Here is a 17,767-nt window from a genome sequence, read left to right on the forward strand (position 1 = left end):
ATTAATTTCAAAAGAATATAACCTCAGTGTTTAGCTATCTGTTGAAGCCACTGGTGCCTCTAGTCAGGTTACAAACATCTGCTGTTTTGAAATGCCTTATTATGACACTGGCAGGGATGTTGTATTTCTTAATGTTTCCGGGAGGTACGTTTCTTTGTTTGACTCTGATACCTGGTATTAGAGCTCTCACATTCCAACAAGGTGATTGACAAGTACATCTCTAGGAGTAGTAAATAGTGTACTGTGTATGATCTTATTAACAGCCTGCCAAAATGCACAGCATTCTTATTACTGTCTATTGTATCATTTTATTAGGTTTCATCAGAACAAGAGAAGGATCAAGAATCAGCAGACCAGAAAAATTTCCCGGAACATCCTACAGCGGGAGAGATGAAACAGCCTGTGCAAGGCCCTCCATCTCTTGTACCAGAGGCAGCTCGGCCTCTACCTCTGGAGAAGACAGATTTGACAGAAAACAGCTCAAACAGTGAGAAAGCCAAGGAGGATGTTCCTCACTCATCCTCTTTCTCAAGTGTATCTGTGCCCTCAGAAGAAGATACTATGCTGGATGCCACTGTCACGAAACGAATGCACCCCTCAGCAGATGCCCTGGAAGACTCAAAGCTGGAACAAAGAATACACAAAACTTTTAATGAGAGCTTAGAAAGCGAACCTTCAGAAATGCCCTTCACAGCTTTTCCAGTCCAGCTGCCCACTCAAAGTGACATGGAAGATGACAAATTGCCAGAGATGGCCGATTACATTGCAAACTGCACGGTGAAAGTGGATCAGCTGGGAAACGAAGATATCCACAACGCACTGAAGCAAACGCCCAAAGTACTGGTGGTCCAGAACTTCGACATGTTCAAAGAAAAGGAGCTGCCTGGGTCCATGAATGAAGACTCCACTTTCGGTTACACACCACTGCTCTACTCGAAGGGTAATCCAGGCATCATGTCACCCCTAGCAAAGAAAAAGCTGCTGTCGCAGGTCAGTGGGGCAGCCTTGTCATGTAGTTATCCTTATGGTTCTCCTCCACCTTTGATTAGCAAAAAGAAATTGAGCAGCAGAGATGAACTGTCCTCAAGCATATCACAAGGTCCCCACATCCCGAATTCTGATCCCATAGCAATTAATAGGCCATCAGTCATACAACATGTACAGAGTTTTAAAACCAAGGAAGAAAGGAAATCAATTAATGACGTTTTTAAACATGACATGCTAAGTAAACCGGATCCTCAGCGCTGTGATTTTTCAAAACATCACCTCGGTTCTCTTGCTGAGTCGTACGTACCGAAGACAGATATCCAGGACTGCAAAGATAAAATGAGTGAGAAAAGGGCACTGCAGCACTCCCATGTGCCCACTTTCTTGGCAGATTTTTATTCATCACCTCATCTGCACAGCCTTTATAGGCACACAGAACACCACCTTAATAACGAACAGACATCAAAGTACCTCCCCCGGGACATGTTCAGAGAGTCTGAAAATATTTCTACTTTTACTCAACACAAACACCAAGAAAAACTAAATTTAAATTATCACCCATCTTTGCATCAGCAAGAAAAAAAGGCGTCAGTGGAAGCCTCTTCAGATGATCAGCCAACAGATTTGAGTCTTCCAAAGAGCGTACACAAACAGACTGCAAAGGCTCCCGGCTCCGGCCTCTCTCATTCATCTATGGCCCAGCAAGAAGGCAAAGGTATCTCCCCGTTCCAGGCTGCGAGCAGCCAGGCAGTGAGCCTAGACTGTAACCCCAAAGCTTGCCGTGTGTCCCCCATGGCCATGACAGCCCCTAAAAAACACAGCGAGTTGCTCCACAGGTCTGGGAAGCAGCAGGCGCAGAGACTGGAGAATCTGAGGAAGATGGAGGGCATGGTGCATCCTATCATCAGCCGCAGGACGAGCCCTCAAACCATCGGGGCTGCCCGGCCTTTGAAGCGGAGCCTGGAGGACTTGGACAAAGTAATTTCCGAAAAAAAAATCCGAGCTGTCTCTCCTCTGCACTTATCCAAGGAGACCTCAGCGAAAGAAAAGGTTCCCGATGCAGAGGGGGAAGGCAGCAAGCCGCTGCACGGCCTGCATTCAGGCAGCGTGCTGGAGAGCCACAAATTTCCCCTCTCGGCCCCGATCTTCCCAGGCTTGTATCCAGGAACCCTGTGCACAGGGCTGAACAATCGCCTCCCGCCTGGGTATTCCCATCCTTTACAGTACTTGAAAAACCAGACCGTGCTCTCCCCACTAATGCAGCCCTTGGCTCTTCATTCCTTCATGGTGCAGAGACAGTTCCTCACGTCCCCTACGAATTCTCAGCAACTGTATAGACACTTAGCCGCAGCAACACCTGTAGGAAGTTCGTACGGTGACCTTTTGCATAACAGCATTTATCCTTTAGCTGCTATAAACCCTCAAGCTGCATTTCCACCTTCCCAGCTGTCCTCTGTACATCCCAGCACAAAACTGTAAATCCCCTCACTCGCAAAAAAAAGTCTGAGAAAAAAAAAAAAAAAAGTTCAGTTAGCGACATTCCTTCCTCTGTGACGATGTCTCGCAGATTTAGCGATCTGTATTTTTGTCAACCAGGACGCAGTCGTATCCCGCGTAGCGGAAAGCTTCAGAGTGTGATCAAGACAGGACTGCTTCTTTAATTCTGGCTCCACATCAGCCCCCTCTCCCCTCGCCCCCGCCCCGGCAAAACAACAACAACACACAAACACACACAAAAAAAAAGTCTTTGGATTTTGCCTATGTGTTTTCTGAAAGGACTTGTGTATGGTAAGAGCAAATGTTCAAAGGGAGCCGTGGAAATGCAGGCCCAGTCCTGAGCTCACTGAAATGGGAGGTGACGTTTGCATTTGCTTTTCATTGAGCCAGGGACCAGAGGCTGAGCGTTGTTGCAAATGAGTCAAGGACTCGAGATGAACCTGGCAAGGAGAAGAGGGCCGAGAATCCACACAATCATTGGATGTGCTTTTTTGGGTAACTTTTCCTGACTTTTAAAGATTCAATCAATGCAATGTATAGTAAAACGGCAATAGATTTTTCATTTTAACACTATTAGAACAGAAGGGTAAACACTGTTTAATTTGACTGTACATATCCACTTCGTAAACTACCAGTGTCACATTTGGTCACAATAATTTATATAGTTTTGTTTGTCCAGTATATTCTGTGCTCTTTATGTTCGTTTCTTGTTTTGTTTTTGTTTTTCTTTTTTTTTTTTTTTAAATTAAACAGTATCATTTTATCTGCAACTTTTTTTAAAGGCTGTGGCTGTCCTAATTTTTTTTATGTGTTTGTAATTTTCCAGTTTCTTCATACTTGGAGCAGCGTTTTTGTTTTATTTTTGTGGTAACGTTTACTGTTTACAAACTGAAGCAACTGGTTCAGATTCATTTTAACAGATACAAACACACTGTAGGTAATATTACGGTGCAAGGACGCAAGCAAGGTTCCTTTCCCTACGGCCCAGTCCTGCAGGGTGCTGAGCACCTCCCGCTCTCCTCGTGCTGTTGCGGTGGCTCACGCGCTGCTTTCCCCCTCCCACCGAGCTTTGCTTTCCCGTATCGTGGTCTGTGAACTTGTCAAGAGTCGCACTTACCTTACCTAGGCTGTGAAACCCTCCTGTGTACCAGATCTAGAAAACAAAACCTCACTGACACGAGCTGCTGGATGGCAGAGGAGTCCAGAAAACAGATCTGTAGTTGGCGAGAACGCCAAGAAGTTCAGAAGTTAGGACAGGAGCCCGTGCTGGTTTGAACCAGAGGTGGCCGGGTCCCGTGCCATGGGCCAAGCTCGGTGGGATGGGTTGGGGTTGTGCTGGGACTGTCCTTCCACACCCCGCGGGCACCGCAGCCCTCCCAAGCCAGGAGCAGAGGGGCTGGGTTCTGATAACGAAAGAGCTTTCCTGTGGATGCGTGTTCACGTTGAAGGACGTCACCGCCACGCAGCTGAGCGTAGACATCGCTAAAGAGAAGTGTGGCTTGGAGGCTTTTTACAATGTGAAAATTGGTTGTGATTCAAACCATCTCAGTTACTGCTCAAAGACAGCGTAATCAATACGAAAACAAACATGGAAACTACTAAGAAACACTTTGCATGCTAGGCATGTCATTAAATTTTCCCGTGATATGAAGCCAAATACAATATATAATGTATCATAGTTAATATCCAAAGGTGGAAACCAGAATAATATACTCGTCTACTGTTAAAGATCCAGCTTCTTCAATTAAATACTTTATATTCCTGTGGTAAAACTATATTTAATTGATCGATAAACAGACTAGTAGAACTTAGAACATGGATGTGCCAATGCAGAGCATCCTGCTGCTCCACAGATCATACAGGAACAAAACCGCAGGCTCAGCTGGGCAGAGGCCATAATGTCGAGGACATCGCTAGTAAAGTTGCACTAGATCTGAATCACGTGAGAATCAGGGGTTTGGGGAGGGTGGGGGGAAGGAGGGTGGGGGGACAGAGAGAAAATACGAGAATCTACAGCAAACACAACTCGGAGCTTGTGTGTTTGGCAGAGCAAGCGTTTCTCTTTCTTGTTCAGGTTGAAACGTGTGTCCTGGATTCGTGCATTTGTTTACGCAAAGTGTCTGCTTTCCCTTTGGATTGTGTCGCGTTGGAGTTTGATCGTAGCCTTTGTGAAGCAGAGCTGACGCCGTGCGGGGCAGGGGGAAGGTGAGCGGGGAGGGAGGCTCCTCGCTTGCCCCAGGAGGACACTGGCCCCTTCAGTCTGGGGAGGCTCATCATATGCTGGGCAAAACCTCAGGACAAATAAAAAGGAATGGTAGTGTAAACCCCCGACAGAAGTGGTGTGTTATTTGTTTAAAAACTCTTAAGAGAAATCTTGGAAATCTTTTGAAAGGCTATTGAATTCTCCATTGGCTGAAAAGTCTTTTTTTTTTTTTTTTTAATGTCTTAAATGGGGCTTTGTTTGCATTGTTTGAGTTCAAGGGGCCTTATTATTGAATGAAATTGCACAAGCCTCTCTTTGTGCAATCAAACCATTGTTATTGCTAGGTTTGTAAAGGAAACTGTGGAATCTAATTGGCAATAGAGTCATAAATCTATTTACCAAGAACCAGTTCCAAGAAATGTTGCAAGCTGAACGCACTGTGTCCAGGATTCATTAGGGATGCTAAAGGTTGTAACGGCCCGGCGGCAGCAGCCGAGGCGTGCCTTCTGGCTGCAGGCTGCGCCTGACTTCGCGAAGCACAGCAGCAGCAGCAGCACCTGTCAGTGCCGGGCACTCCTAGCGAGGGCCGAGGTGTGCGGGGACGGCGTTTTGCACGTCTGTCTTGGTGACATGAAGGGTTTGCCTGCTGAACCCGGGCATGGGAAGCGGTTTGTCCCAGCTCGGGACGAGGCGGCCGCACGTGGCAGTGGTGTTGGGAGCGCGAGGGCTGCACGCCCTGCGCTTTCGGGGCACAGCGGGATGCTCCTTCGCGCGCTGTCCTCCGCAGGTGGCATCGGGGCCGATCGGACGGTGTCACCTTTTAGTGAGAATTCCTGGGAATTCCTGCGCTGGTGCGAGGCCCACGGCATTGGAACTGTTCCCATGAGCACTTACTATGGTGTTTGCTGTAAACGTGGTCGATACTTCACTTGTTCTCTTCCTCCTCCTCCCCTCCTTCCCCGGCCCCATAGTTTTAAATATGTTCTAATAATGGCAGCATAATCTACTAGCTGTTTATACTTTTTTAACTTTCTTTTGTTGTAAATATTGTATACTTTTTGTGATTCAAGTTATGTAGCCTATATGCTCTGTAAGGTGATGATTTGTATATATAAAAATGGCCCAGTAATATTATATAGTTTCCCATTTAAAAGGTTATTGAGTAACCTTTGAGTTAGTTTAAACACTACCAGAAATAAAGCTGAGCCAACTATAAACACTCAATTTTTGTATGTTTTCCAAATTGTACTTATTAATGCTTTTGATACTGTATTATGTGCCAATAGTTTCCCAATCACATAGCAGGCAAAAGATATTTTGTACTTTTTGATCCACTGTAATATTTAATAAAAAATGTTACTATCTGTTCCCTTTTGTGTTTGATTAATAATTCTGTAAACAGCCCTTATCGCAATGGGTTACATATTATCCCATCCGACCTTTCAGCCCTCTTCTTTTGGCTTTTCGAGAGAAAATATCCCCTCCTGCAAATGATTAGATTAAAGAAATGGAAGTTTGCAATTTCCTAGAGGAGGAAGAGACAAGATCTTCAGTGCCCCTCTATTTTCGCAGTGTGCTCACATTGAAGTGTGTCGTGGTTATGCTGACTGCAGTCACAGCTTTGGATGGGGTGACATTCGTGCTTAGCCAGTGGCTTTGCTAGCAAATTTGCTCCATTTGCATCTTAGAGCAGGACTTCTTCCCGCTGGTACGGCAGGCTCAAACTGGGGCCTGAAAATGACCTTCTGTTCTTCCCACTGCCACCAAGAGCAAGATTTTGGAGTCGGACGCTAACTGGTGATGTTGTTGATGACAGTAAGCAGCCATCGAGTAAAATTAATTTGCATTCTGTTGCTCACTGGGTCCAACACCCCCCCTTACCTTGGTGGCCCTTTGAGAAAGCTGTGGTGCAGCAAGCATGGTCAGAGCACTGGTAGGCTCCTGTCCTCTGTAGCCAGAAAAAACATCTTGGCTGTATTTCGGGAACGTGCCATTGCTGCCCCACACACCTCAGCAACAGGGGCAGCTGTGTCCTGCTGTCCTAGGTCGTGGCTTAGCACTGTGGTCTTGGGGGTGTGGGGGAGCCATCCCCATCCCCAGGGGTCCCGAGAGCTGTGCGCCTGCCATGGTGGTGCCAGAGGTGGCTGCTGCTTTGTGCTCCCACCTCTGGGGGAGGCCACTTGCAGCCCTGGCACTTGAGCAGCAATTTCCCACTCAGCATCCCCAAGCTGTGGGTCTTGTCTCGTATGCAGTTAGGGTACGGGGTGCCCAGCCTGTGGGGACGTGCGTGAGCACCGAGCGCGGTGGGGGATGCTCCCCTAGCTGTGCTTCAGGCAGGCAAGCGGAGAGCAGGCTGATGCCACCGTTAGATGAGGCTTCCAGATATGTGCTGTGGTTGAGGGAAAGTCACAAAAAAAGCAACTCTTGTGCATGCGGGGAAATACCAGCTGGGGGAAAAGGCAGACTTTCGGCACACGTGAGGCACCGTAGTGCCATTGGGCGCTGTGGAGCTACGTCACGCTGGGTTTGCCCGAGGGACATCTGGGTGGCGGCCACCCAGAGCCCCGCACCGCTGCTCCCAGAGCCCTGCACCTTCACCTCCTGGTGAAGGGACTGACTGGGCACCCACGGCCTGGCCCAGCTGCAGCGTCCCAGCCAGGTGCTGCCCGAGCCAGTGAGCTGTCAGCCCGTGTTTAATGGCCCTTGGCACAGCTCCTCGCTCTTTTGATGTCTGACTCCTTGTTCAATCATTCTCTCTTCAGAGCAGGCTGCGCAGTGATGGCCACGGTTTCGGTATGCAGCGTGTGTGAGCCAGCAGAACAAACCTTTCTCTGGTTTAACCAATAATTTTCTAAGTTACTTGTTTTTTCACGTTTTGTAACAAAGAGTAAATAGCCATGTCCTACGTGCCATCCCCACACCAACCGTGAAACTATGGGCGAAGATGGGACCCCCCCAGCAAACATCTTCTCCCCTCCACTTCTGTCTTTTCCAAGGTTAAACATTTTGCTTTTCTCTACCCATGTGTGACTGAAGGGGGTGGGGGGAACACGGGCACGAAGTCCCTCATTCACTGGAGCTTCAGAGGCACGCTCACGGTGGCAGCAGCCCTGTCCCCAGAGGGCAGCAGCTCCAGTCACACAGGTGGTGGAGCTGAGGAAGAGATCGGTGCTAGCATCACCTGCGGGGCTCGCAGGGGACATGGCACCTCCCCTTCATGTGCACCTGGGGCTGGGGCCGCTGGAATTTGGCCACAGCAAGGCCGGGCAGCGCAGGGGGCAGCAGGGCAGGCCAAGGGACTCTCCCCACACCGCTGCCCAAGCAGGGGCTGTCTCCAGAAGGCACGAGGCCTGCTGGCGGTGGCTTCAGCTGTGTTTTCAGTTAGCTTTTTCAATTTGTCCTTTACAGGATTATTTAAAAGAAAGAAAGAAAAAAAAAAAGTATTAAAAATGTTACATGCTCCATCTAGTGTCTTACCTGAGGCATGAGCTGGAGCTGCCATGGGATGGGACGTGCCCTGCTGGGGCAGCGGCAGGGGCTGCAGTGGCCCCGTCGTGTCCTCCCAGGCAAAAAAACCAAATGTTTCATTTGAGAATTTGCCACATAAAAAAATCTTCCTCCTCCTCCTGAGGAGACAGAGCTGCTCCACAGCTGCTTTTTTTTCTGCGATCAGCAGCAGACCCCGTGGTGACCGGCGGCCACCTCACGGCGACGCCTCGTCCCCACCCCCCCCTCAGCGAGGCGGCCGGGGCTGAGAGCAGGGCGCGGGGCTGGCCCCAACGGAGGCAAAAAGGGAGGCAAAACCCTGCGATTTTCACTCATTTCTCTCTGGGATTGACCCGCAGAAATAAAATCAACCCTCAGCGACGTCTCAGGATGTCCCTCAGAGCAGGTAGGTGGCGGGGCCTGTCCCCAAACCTCAGTGCGGCTCCCTGGCTGAGGGGGTGGCGGTGCCCCAGGCCACCCTGTGCCACCACGACATGCCGTGAGGTGGGGCTGGGAGGGGACAGGGTGCTGCGGGGCTGTGCCAGGCTGTGGAGCCGTGCTGGGAGGTGACACAGTGCTGGGAAGTAACGCCATGAGGTAACGGTGCTGTGAGGTGACGCCATGAGGCGACACAGTGCCGTGAGGTGATACAGTGCTGTGAGACAATGCCATGAGGTGACAAAATGCTGTGAAGTGAGGCCATGAGGTGACACAGGGCTGTGAGGTAGTGCTGTGAGGTGATACAATGCCATGAGGTGACGCCATGAGGTAACGCAATGCCATGAGGTGACACTATGAGGTGGCACAATGCTGTGAGGTGACACAGTGCTGTGAGGTGACATAGTGCTGTGAGGTGACATAGTGCTGTGAGACAATGCCATGAGGTGACAAAATGCTGTGAGGTGATGCCACGAGGTGACACAATGCCATGAGGTGACGTCATGAGGTGACACAGGGCTGTGAGGTGATGTCATGAGGCAACACAGTGCTGTGAGGTAGTGCTGTGAGGTGATACAATGCCATGAGGTGATACCATGAGGTAACAATGCTGTGAGGTGACACCATGAGGCGACACAGTGCCGTGAGGTGACACAGTGCTGTGAGACAATGCCATGAGGTGACAAAATGCTGTGAGGTGAGGCCACGAGGTGACACAATGCCATGAGGTGATGCCATGAGGTGACACAGGACTGTGAGGTGATGTCATGAGGTAACACAGTGCTGTGAGGTGATACAATGCCATGAGGTAACGCCATGAGGTAACGCAATGCCATGAGGTGACACCATGAGGTGACACAATGCTGTGAGGTGACACAGTGCTGTGAGACAATGCCATGAGGCGACATAATGCCATGAGGTGATGCCATGAGGTGACACAATGTCGTGAGGTGATGTCATGAGGTAACACAGTGCCGTGAGGTGACGCCATGAGGCAACACAGTGCTGTGAGGTGATACAATGCCATGAGGTGATGCCATGAGGTAACAATACCGTGAGGTGACGCCATGAGGCGACACAGTGCTGTGAAGTGATACAATGCCATGAGGTGATGCCAAGAGGTAACAATACTGTGAGGTGATGCCATGAGGCGACACAGTGCTGTGAGACAAAGCCATAATGTGACAAAATGCCATGAGGTGGCACCATGAGGTGACACAGTGCTGTGAGGTGATACAATGCCATGAGGTGACGCCATGAGGTGACACAATGTCGTGAGGTGATGCCATGAGGTGACACAATGCTGTGAGGTGACACCATGCTCAGAGATGCTGCTGCAAAAATTTTCATCTTACACGAGGCAGCAAGAGATGCTCTTTCACTATTTTGGCGCCCAAACTGTTTACTGTTTAAAACCTGCAGCCAGGTTGTCCCTTCCAAATATTTGTGTATGCAGCAAACCCCCTCAGACTTGGAGGCAGCAGAGGGGTGAAGAATGGCCCTGCCTATTTAGGGTTGACCATTTTGTGGCTCAGGAGCTGCAGGCTGTGTCCCCAAGGCTGGGCACCTTGTTCCTCACACAAGGACAGCCAGAGCCAGGCACCATGGCAGGAGCTGAGCTCGGTCAACACCACAGGGAAGGAGCAGCTGCCAAGGGATGAGCAGAAGGCCACGGCAAAGGGAAACCCTCAGCTACAAGGTAAGTCTTTGGGGACAGGTTGCAAACAACGTTACAGGCGGTCTGACAGACTGTGTCTCATGGCAAGGGAAACACAACATGGTGGGAGTTGGGTAGGCAGGTGAAAGGATTGCTTAATTAACATGTAACAACATCAGAAGCTTTGCAGAGTGAAGCTTGAGCAAAAACTCACCATGACACACTGCAGTAAGCACTTGATACCTGCCAGGCTTCCTGCAGAGCAGGAAGCTCGTGGTGCTCGTGAGCTTTGGTTTGGATGGTTGCACCCACAGATCAAACTTAGGCCCCTTAGCAGAGGGGAAAGCACTTTCTGGAAACTGCTCTAGGTGCAAAATACTCATCTGTGAGACTACTGCGCTTTCATCAGGCTGTGGATGGTTCAAGGATACAACTAGGTGTGCTGTAATTGAATTTGCAGCCAGTCCAGGTGTGTTTCAGCCGAGATGAAGGGAATATCTGCAGTGAGTGGTGCTAACTGGTGTTGCTTAGTACAAAGTCAGAGCTTTTAATTTATAAATTATCCTTGCCCCCATGGCCTCCCGCTGCCATCGCACAGATCCCTGATGGCTGGGCTGCACCAGCTCAACACCTCTGAGCAGAGCATTCCCCTCTTACCAAGTCTTTCCATGGCAGTGTTTGTGTTTTCAAGCTCCCCAAAACACAGCCGGGCGAAGAAAGCTCCCCCCCCCCTCCAGTGTCTGTGGAGCTCTCAAATGGGGAATAAAGCCATTTGTTTCTAATTATATTTGGCAGCCACTCAGAGAATTTAGGACTAAAGCACGCGATTTTTTTGCTCCTGATTAAAGCACTTGACCTCGTAAGCAAAAGGCAAAGATTTCAACACACACCCACAAGTAGGCTAGGAACAAACTGCAGAGAAAAGACCAAAAAAAAAATGCTTTGCTTAGATACACAAAATAATTCATTATGAAACAAAAGGCAGAATATTTAGTGCATAGCTTGAGCTTGCCTAGGGCTCATCTAACCACCCAATTACTGCTTTTAAAGCTGAGAGCATTTACTCAGATCTAACACAAACACAACGAGGACCCACATGCTCCATTGAGTCTGCAGCACACACGTGACAGCGACCCAGTCGCTGCCTGCAGGAGGAAAGCAGCTTTCACGGGACGGCGTGGGCTCCTGCGGCCCCACAGAGCTGGGTGGGACCCAGGGGCAGATGGTACAGAAGCTGCCTTTATTATTATATATTTTCCTATGTTTCTTGGCTGAAATAGTTCATGCCCATCAGAACATGGGGGTGGGGAAAAATTGGTGGGGTATTTTTTTTGTATTTTTTTTTTTAACTGCATGGCTGTTTTGCAATTATTTGGGCCTCCTGAGCTCAGGCACTCATGAAAAGTGTCAAATTTCCCCAAGGCCCTCCGTGAAACCCCGTGTTTCGCTGTCTCCTGATCCAACATCACACCACTAAGGCACAGGGCTGCTCATCCCAGTGGGTGAAGGCTTCTTCCCTTCCCTGTCCCGTGCCGCCAGCTCTGCTTTCAGCTCCCGTGTTTACTATTTGCCCGCTTTGCTAACAGCACAGGGCTGTGTCGCAACTGCAGAACAGTCAGCTGGCACCCAACCAAGAGAAATAACGATGATCTTGATGGCACTTTTTAAAATAGCAGAGAAACCAGCTCAAACAGAAATTAACTACCCTGCGAGGTTCTGTGGTCCATAAAATCCTTCCCCAGGCTCCACGGTTTTAAAATAACATGAAAGAAATACTTTCCATAAAAAGTAGTTAACTAGCATACAGATTTTTTTTTAAAGTCGTAATTCTGAGAGTCATACCCAAACAAAATAGTTATACAGGCATTAAATTATACATTAAAGAAGGCCGATAAAGACAGTGAATTACAGAGTTACCGTATTAGATTTCAGATATACAGATAGCAAGCGTTATTAACATTTTTATTGAAGGTGACCTACAAAAGAGGTACAAAAAATCTGTGCCACTTCTGATTTCTTGTAATGCGGGAAAACACGAATCTGAAACAGCTCCAGCCCAACTGCCAGCCCGTCCCAGTCAGGTCTCCGTCCCCTCCCCATCCGCTCCCCCAGAAAATTAATGAGGGAGAGCAGAGGATTGCTTTCTGCTGGGTCTGCAAACCCATTGTTTTGGCTGGGAAACTCCTTTGAAGAACAGAAAGTAGATGTTTTTTTTTCTCAGTGCTCACCTGGAACAGTGAGACAGTGAGGGTTTGGTGGGGAAAGGCTTTTCTCCGTGCTCGTGGAGCTGTGAACAAGGCAGGCAGGGTGCAGCAGGGCTGTGTGGTGGCTTCTGGTGGCGGGTGCGTGCTGCCACTTCAGAAGGAGCCAGCTCCTCAGCACCAGCCCGAGCTGAGCTGTGGGGACATCCCCCGGGCTCGCCGGTGCCTGTGAGGGCTGCTCTTGCACTTCACCTCTCCCCGCAGCGGGTACAAGCTGTCTGCCCTCTCTGGCGGCCTGGCCATGTTCCTAATGCCCATTTGGGAACGTGCTTACCTCTGAGCAGCTGCTCCCCTGCCCCCGGGGCTGGGATCGTTTACCAGGGTATTTCGGTATGGCTAGTTTTAAAATTTCTTTGAAAGAAAACTGATGGACAGATTGAAATGCACAGGCACACACAGAAACACACCGTGACTGCATAAGCAGCATTTCCTGAGGAAACCAAGCTTAGAAAATTCGGATGGCCAAGTGCTGCAGCGTTTCGGCTTCGTCCTGCAGCTGCTGGGCTTTGCTGCCAGGGCGCTGCCACCCTCCCAGCCGCGTCCCCCAGCTGCCTGTGGCATTCGAGGAACTGTAGCTAGATGAGAGCTGAATTGCTGATGGAGAAAGGAATCGATAGGGAGTGAAAAATATTGATTCATATACAGCACTAACATATAGAGAGGCTGTACGTGTGCTCGGTGCCGCTGCTGCACGTGTGGAAGGGGTCCTGCACCTTGGCTCGTGCCAGATGGATGACGGGAAAAATCATTTGCTAAATGTCTCGGAAGCAAGAAAGGGGGAGCAATACGAAATAATGCAGAAAAGTGCACGCACACCGTGTGTGGAGGCTGCTGTCTGTGGCAGTCAGACAGCCCGCAGCCTGCAGCAGGCAGCGTCCAGGCTGAGGCTCTCAGCTGTGTCCCCGTGCCTTGCAGAGGCTGGCCGTGGCTGCTCCCCGAGCTGTTGTCTCAGCTGGAGACTGGAGACGATCATTTTCGTAAGGAAATGTTGGGTATCGCCATCCCTAGGAGCTCATTTAGGACTGGGTACTGTGCTTGTGCCTTGTTCTTTTATCCTGCAGCATTTACTACTCAAAACAAAGCTTAAAAGAGATTAAAAAAAAAAAAAATCTCTTGGGTTTTGAGTCAAGGAAGGTGCCTGCAGAGGGGCAAACCTCCATCTGGGTGTGGTTCTGATGGATGCAAATGCAACACGTGCCTCAAGCAGCCGTGGATTGAGGTCACCTGTGCAGAAAGGGAAACCCAGAGGTAAAGACTTTGTCTCTCAAACACTTTGTCTCTTGATACTTGCTAGAAGTATCACCCGCCAGCAGAAACCGGCACGTGCTGCTGAATCACGCTGGGGCTGAGCCTCCACCTGCTCTTACATTACAAACTTCTTGTCTCAGGACTTCAGCTCGCAGTAAAGTCCTGTTCCCTGCTGAAGAAGGAGAGAGGGGTGTATGGAAAAAGTGCTGCACGTTGCTTTTTTCCTTTGTGGTGGGTTTTGGATTAGGCAAAGCAGATGGTTCACTCAGCCACAGCTCTGTCCGATACGAAAGCAAGGGCTGGAGATGGTGGGTTACATTTTGCCACCTGCAGCTGTATTGCAACGCAACCAGATAGTAACCAACAACTGATGTAAAATGAATTTGAAATAAATAAAGCCTGACAATAACCCACTAGGTTATGGGTCTACCTCGGTGAGATCAGCCAACTCCAAACCAGTGTGCACAGGCTTCAGAGCCGAGCCAGATCTCTTACAAGGCTGCTGGTGGTGTTACTCCTTTCCAAACTCGTACGAAAGAGCTATAAAAGGCAAAAGAGAAGGGTCTGAACCGCAGCGGTAAAGAAACTGGCCCTGAAGCAGGGGAAGGCAGGGGCACTAAGTCCAAAAGGCGTTATATGTATGCCAATGGGAAGGGGATTTTTGTTTCCAGTGATGTAAAGTGTGGCATGAAATGCCTCCAGCTTCCAGCCCCCCGCGTACTGCCAGCACGTGCGGAGGCAGACGCCGACTCCCCTGCTTTCTGTTGTGCTTTTCACGGGCTTCCTTTGAAGGTGTGTTTGTTTGTTTATCCCACCCCACGTGCAGCAGAGGCAGGGCAGCTCTGCTCGGGGGGAGCAGCTGTTCCTCGTTGAGCGCCAGCATTCAGCTACTTTTACATCAGGATTGATGGAGGCAGAAGGAGGTCAAATGATTTATCCAAGTTCAGGCGGAGGTCCACTAAATAGCTCGCCTATCGCACCTATTGATTATCCGTCCTGCTTGCTTCAGGGGTGCTTTTTGCTGGGAATGTGGGAATCAAAAGACTGAAACTGGCAAGACAAAGACCAGCGGTTCCCAACACCGTCCAGCTGTAGCTTTTCGGATGGGCCCCTCTCAGGCCACGTAGTAAACATCCCGAGGAGGGCAGCAGGAGGTGCAAGCTATTGGTATTGGGCTCCATCTCCATATGGATTGGATGCAAAGGAATTACAGCTGCACGCGGAATACTTCAAATAAAGAAACAAGGTGACTTGGAGCCTCTCCAGCTCCCCCGTGCCAGCTGGAGGAGCCGCGCTCCTGCTCTGCCCTCCTGCTACCAAGGCTTGTGCTGTGCCAGGGCTGTGCTGGCTCTCCTCTTCCAAGCCACTCCTCAGTCTGAAGGAGCTGGCTTTGGATACATGATTGATTTTTTATTGCCTCTTATTCTTTCCCAAAACAACGTGTTTGTTTAATTGCACGGCACTGCTGTGTGCTCTGCTGCTTTGCTGCCTCACTGCACAGTGACTCGGACAAGCTGGCGGAGCTGTGCCTGAGCTCTAGAGGAACATGGGACGAGCAGCAGCTTCCCCAAAGCTACTAGCAAGCAGAGCGGCCACAGCAAGCTGCTGGGTGCTGAGAAAGAGAGGGGAAACCAAGAGTACAGACAGCAAGGTCAAAGTAATAAATTGTGGTGAAATACTTCAACAATGGAAAATAACTCGGCCTGGCTCCGCCGGCAGTGAGGAGTTCTTGGTAACGTCCACGACTTCCCCACACAGACACACTCCTGGGAAGTTTATGGCCAAGAGCAACGGGAACTGTCTGCTGCTTCTGTAGCTGGAGTCTCTTCCTCCCTTCTTTTTTTTGAGGGGTCAGTGGCTGACCTTTCCGTCCACCAAGAATACGTGCTGTCCGATCTTCCCTGTTCTGACGGCTTCCCTTTTCTCTCAGGAAGCCCTCTCTGTGCGGTAGGGTTGGCAGGGCAAGGCTGCCCCAGGACCTTGACATCTTCCTGAGCTCAGTGGCACCGGAGGAGCATCATCCCCTGGCACAGCAGAGCCACGACAACCCTTTTCTTCAGCTGCAGCTCGGTGTGGCAGCACACTGCCCTCCGGTACAGCCAGCACCACCTGTAGGTGCTTCCACAGCTCCGAGCCAGCTGCATGAACCAGGGAAGCTCCTGCCTGGGCTAATGAGAGCTCGCAGCTGACCTGGGCACTTGTCCTCCACTGGGCTCTCTCCAAAAAGCAGACGGGCTGCAGCAGGTGTGCTCCAACAGGGCTTAACTGAGGGCACCTGTAGTGCTGCTTGGCTGCTTACTGCTGGGGGAGCATGGGAAGACCGAGTGTTGGCACAGCATTTTGCCGACCAACAGCATCAACGCTGTGAAGAGAGCAGGAGGAAAGCAACAGCCTGACAGAGCTCTTCTGGGCTGCAGCAAACTCTGCTGAATGTGAGCTATTCAGCTCGCCCAGCGAAACTCTGAATCTGTTTACGTGCAGGTAACTAGACACACAGGAGGTGAAATGAAGGCACAACCAAAGCCATGGCTCAGTAGAAATTCTCTTTCCTTACCACACTCAAGCTGGATACATCAAAGTCTGAGCAGAGCAGGCTTCATCGGTTTGGCTTCTTTGCAAATGAGAGGCAACTCTGTGCATGGAGGAGACCTCGCTTCCCTGGCATACTTCTCTACGGCTCACTCGGTGTGCAGCTAAAACAAACACAGACAGCTAACTTACCTGCGTGGTGGGCAGCTGTCCTCTCGTTTCCACCACCTGCAGCAGGCCCAGAGGGGCTCTTCATGCAGAATCATGAGAAAACAGCTATGCTTGCGGTGCCCTGCTGCATGCTTTGTCTCTCATCGGTGGTCCCGAGCTTCTCGTCCTGGTGCCCAGGCCTCCTGCACCGAGCGCCCGGCACGCAGGCGGTGCCAGAGGATGCACAAACACGGCGGCTTTCATTAACAGGCATGCAGTGTGCTGCAACTTGTGTAGTCCTGGGCTGAATGAATGCGAGGAATTCATAGAAATCCTCATAAATCTACATCATTTCACTTTCACTGAGGTTTGTTATTATTCCTCTTTTAATTTTGTTTGCTTTTTTTTCTTTCATTAACCATGCTCTTGTTTAGAAGTTTCCTCTCTCCACTGAGGGAGAATTAAAACGCTCTGTTTGGCAGAGCTGGTGAACCGCACCAGCTGCATACTAACCAGCACGAGCGGGGCCTGCAAGCAGCGTGCAGGCACAGGCGTGATCAGGGCCCCTGCTTCAGCAAGTGGCCTTCAAGGAAAACCCTGGCACACACCCCTCCTGAACAGCACAGCTACCCGGGGGAGCGACCTGGTGCTGGTCTTGGTTGCGCTGGCTTTGGGGATGTCACTGCAAGCCTTGTGACATTTGGCCACCTGCCTCTTCGAACAGCAGCTGCTGGAGTCCTGCAGTTGGGATTTTTGTGTTATGTGATCAGATGATGATATGATTTTATGCATTTATGCATACGATTATGTGATGGTTTGGCTAATCTGCACGCTTTTAAAAGGCTCAGTACCTTGCAACACTCCCTGAGGTAACCAGTGTCCTCAGATGTCACAGCTGACAGAGAGGGAGGCACTGAGGTGAGGCTGAGAGCAATGAGGAGCTCGAGGCTCTGCAGAGGGTAGCTGAGCATCAGGGACCTGAGGAAACGAGGCTAACGGTGGCTAACGCTCCCACCGCGGGCACCTTCCCTCCCCTCAGGTACAACTGGGCCACCAGCTGTGCCAGGAGGCCACCAAAACACCCATGTCCCTGGGGAGGTGGCTGCATCCCATCCCAGCAGCTCTTGGGGAGGTGAGCTCTTGCTGAGCTCGTGACAGCTTTGCCTCCCCTGGCCTCCAAAAAGCAAACAAAAAAGAGGAGGCTTTGGTCTACCAGCAGCAGTGATCCCCACAGCCTCTGACTGCGCGTGTGCGTCACTGGTGAGGTGGCCCTGGCATCTCCCTCGCCCAGCGTGATGTGCCGCGCTGCCC

The 17,767-nt window shown here is 50.3% G+C and overlaps 1 protein-coding gene across 2 annotated transcripts in view; it reads left to right on the forward strand.

Moving 5' to 3' along the window:
- ARID5B (AT-rich interaction domain 5B) overlaps positions 1–2,466 on the forward strand; it is a gene marked incomplete at both ends in the record, with an annotated part of 105,986 nt that extends 103,520 nt beyond the window's left edge. For both annotated transcript variants that reach the window (XM_084290518.1, XM_084290517.1), the window contains one exon: positions 316–2,466. In XM_084290518.1, coding sequence (XP_084146644.1) covers positions 316–2,466 — 2,151 coding nt within the window. The remainder of the gene's footprint in view (positions 1–315) is intronic.
- Between the last annotated feature and the right edge of the window lie 15,301 nt (positions 2,467–17,767).

The sequence above is a fragment of the Netta rufina genome, assembly GCF_964035555.1.
Source record: "Netta rufina genome assembly, chromosome: 7".
NCBI classification, from domain to species: Eukaryota; Metazoa; Chordata; class Aves; order Anseriformes; family Anatidae; genus Netta; species Netta rufina.